This window comes from Ursus maritimus, unplaced genomic scaffold, assembly GCF_017311325.1.
Source record: "Ursus maritimus isolate PB19 unplaced genomic scaffold, ASM1731132v1 scaffold_18, whole genome shotgun sequence".
Taxonomy (NCBI): domain Eukaryota; kingdom Metazoa; phylum Chordata; class Mammalia; order Carnivora; family Ursidae; genus Ursus; species Ursus maritimus.
This window is the reverse complement of record NW_024424230.1, coordinates 43,248,307-43,251,686: the sequence shown is the minus strand read 5'-3', so window position 1 is coordinate 43,251,686 and position 3,380 is coordinate 43,248,307. Positions and strand designations below refer to the sequence as shown.

Here is a 3,380-nt window from a genome sequence, read left to right as displayed (position 1 = left end):
GGCCCCGCCCCGCCCCGCCCCTGTCCCAGGCGTCTGGGCAGCAGCTCTGGGGAAAGCTGCATCCTGGCCTCCGCGGTGCTTTTGCAAGGCTGGGGGACCGTCCCGTCTTGTGCCCGACCCTCTCTCGACCCCTCTCAGACACGCCTCCCCAAAGGGACCCTGGAAGCGGGTGTTGGCGCCCCGGGCACGCCTTCCGCGCCCTCCAGGGGCAGCCGAGTGCGGGGACCCGCGGCGGGGGCGCTGGGCAGGGGGCAGTGGCCCTCGGAGCAGAAGGCTCCACGGAGAGCGGCTGTTCTCCAGCGTCTTCCTGGAGGCCTTCTCCTCCTGCTGCGTGGCCTAGAAAAACGCCGGGCGCGCCTCTTCTGGGGGACCTTGTGTGTGTGTGTGTGTTGGGGAGCCCGGAGAAGGGTGGGGTGCACCAAGACAGCCATTGGGAGGGAGTACTTTCTTCCTCAAGTCTGTTTTCCTCTTACTGTCTGAGGATCTTTGGAGCTGAGAAGGGATGGGGTTTGAGGATAGTTATGCCAACCGCTCCTTTGGGCAAGCAATGACTAGAATTCCCAATGTGGGGGGCAGTTACTCTAGTTACCCATTATTCAAAGCATTTGCCCTTATCCTTTGCCTGTGATAGTCGTGAGAGCGAAGGAGTGTGGAGAGACTCTGATCACCAAAGGACTATGAAAAGGGTTAGGTGAGAAACCAGGTATTTGAACAGGTTAGAGCTATTACAGCTTACCCCTTGATGTATAAGGAAAAGGAACGGCTCCCCCCTCTTGCTGTTCCCAGAAGCCTGGGCTCTGGATGAGCAGTGGGGAAATGCTGTGCCAAAAAGGGCCAGGGGAGCTCTCCCTTGACCTTTAGGATCTCAACTCAGCCTCTGGTTTGATATGGGGTTTTGCTTCGGAGTTGGAAGGAGAAACCCATTTTCAGCCCAAGCCTCGGTGGCTCCAGAAGGGGGACAGCCAGCCCTGTCCTAGGTGTCCCCTGCCTGTGAACTCCTCTCAGTAATTATAAGAAAGCCCAGCTGAGAGGACAATGGCATCATATTCCCTAGAGGAAGAGAAAATAAAGAGCCAAAACAGCCCTTGGAATGGGGCGGGGAGTGTGCCCTGAGAGACATTAAAAATATCCCCAAGGGGGAGAAACTCAAAGAACTCACAAATTGAAAAAGAAGCTAGGAAGGTGGCCTCTGAAGTCACCAGCAGCCCACTGCAGCCAGGATGGCAAAGGGGCTGCCTCAGGCGCTGTTCGTCTGTGGCCGGTTAAGTGGGAAAAAGGAAGAGGACACAGCAGGAGGCCAAGGAGTTGGTGGGCTGGAAACCTCAGGTCCCTTTCAGCAGCTCCGATCACCAGGAGAGGTGGGCCCTGGCAACAGGCTGCCTCCTGGCTATTCCCGGGCTCCCTCACTTTCCCCGGTCCCCTAAGTTCTAGCTCCCTGCCTATTCTCTCCTGCCTCTCCAGACACCTAATTTAAGAAACTCAGTTGCTCTTTCAGCTGGAAATTTTCATCAGCCAGGGAAATTAAAACAACAACAACAACAACAACAACAACAACATCAAAAAACCCCCCAATAGATAAATACCCTCCTGAACAGTGCTTTTAGCTTTTCTGGGAAAACTGCAGAACCTGATGTCCTTCCAGGGCAGAGCGAACACCTCAGTTAGCCACGAACCCCAAAGTTCCCAAGCAGCACATATATACCCCTGGCCTTACAGGTGCTCACCTCGGCAGGCAGAGCCCATCATAGCTCCTGTTATTATCGGCAATGTTCCCTTATGCGTTCACACTCACTGAAAATGGATCAACACTATTTGTTTTTGCTTCTGTCGCCCCAGAACAAAGGGGGTTTGTTGACGTGCCTGGGTTGTACTGAACTGGACACGTTACTTTCTAGCTGAACACACAGCCTGATCCACTTCTGGACAGCTGAGCCTCCGGGTGAGTAATTTTTCTGATGAAAAATACTGCAGATAGATTTACCTCCATAGGGTAATTTCCCTGTGCGTGCACAGGTCTGGAATATTTGGAGGATTTTGCAACAAAGCATCCTTTTTTCCTTCTACCTTCCCTATGCCTCTCTTATGAATATGCCCAGTACCCAGATCTAAAAGAATCACCTACCTGCCCTATAGTTTCCTTCTAGATTCTGAGAAGGCACATATATCTATAATAAAAGAGTCAGAGTTTCATCTTTTTGGCCCCGCGCTTTGTTCCCTTAAGGCAAAGAAGGACTTACCCCCACTGCCTTGCTGCGGGTCTGCCACTCATGCCTTCCCTGGCCAGAGTGCAGCTCTCATTGCCTGCCCGGCAGCTCCCAGTGCACTGGGAGTCAGATTACGGCCACTTGCCTGATTGGGTTTTTGGAGTGTAGGGGTGGAAAGACTCGGCACCATGTGGCAATCGTCAAGTTATATTTGAACTTGAAATAACTTTTCTCTACCTGATCACTGTAGACACAGGGCATTTCAGGAACACAAAACGTGTGTTTACATTGTATTTCTTTAGCCGGTAATCTTTGAAATGGAGGATTTCCCTCAGTTTTATTTCGATTCTTCTCACCACAAAGAATTGCTGAGCATTTGTCTTGTTTGGTTATGTGTTGTAGTTGAAATTGGGCACCTATGAGAACACAGATCTGTGCCATCCAGCAGTTGAGATGAATTAGGATCTGGGCTGTAGTGCATTTGCTTTTGAGAGGCTAAATATCCAGTGGGTTCTTTTGAAGTTTTTGATCAGAGAGGTAGCATTTTAAGCACAATAGGTAAGTCCATTTGTAGCCTGATTTGGATAACAGGAAAATAGGAAGAATAGGAAATTAGACTATCCCAGGGAGCTCCACTGACTGTTATATTAATAACAATTGTTGGGTAAGAAGTAGCAAATTTAAAAACACGGAGGTTGGGTGGGGACAAAATTTTTGGAAATTGTAGGTAAATTTAATATCTGCAAACCTAGGGACAAGATTTACAACATCATTTGTGGGGCCCGGTGTGGAGTGAATGAATCACTATTATGATTTTTTTGTTTTCTTGTCTTGTTTGGGGACTTGAGATTTGGGAACGGGTGAAAAGCTATTAGAAAGAGGAATTAAAATTTTGAGTGTGAATTTCAGAGGAGCATTTTATTATTGTCTCAAGCATTCTCAGATAACAAAGATTGAATTTACCTCCGTAAGAATGTGGTTGCACACTAATCGTTGTCCATGGGGTGGGGGTGGGGGTTGGCCTTCTTAAAATGTGTTCCCAGAAGGTAGGAATAAATTCTGTGGAGAGGGGGAAGGGGGCATTGATATGAATCCACAAAGAATACTTAAACCATTTCACGTTGATTCTTAAAGCCGTTTACATTCAGATTTTAGAGTGCGATAAAAAAAAAAAAA

At 48.9% G+C, this 3,380-nt stretch overlaps 1 protein-coding gene across 1 annotated transcript in view; it reads right to left on the bottom strand.

Moving 5' to 3' along the window:
- Positions 1 to 2,278, bottom strand: part of AQP4 (aquaporin 4) — a 12,701-nt gene extending 10,423 nt beyond the window's left edge. Inside the window, exon 1 of the mRNA XM_008690890.2 lies at positions 2,238 to 2,278. Coding sequence (XP_008689112.1) covers positions 2,238 to 2,269 — 32 coding nt within the window. The 5' untranslated portion in view covers positions 2,270 to 2,278. The remainder of the gene's footprint in view (positions 1 to 2,237) is intronic.
- Positions 2,279 to 3,380: the final 1,102 nt, after the last annotated feature.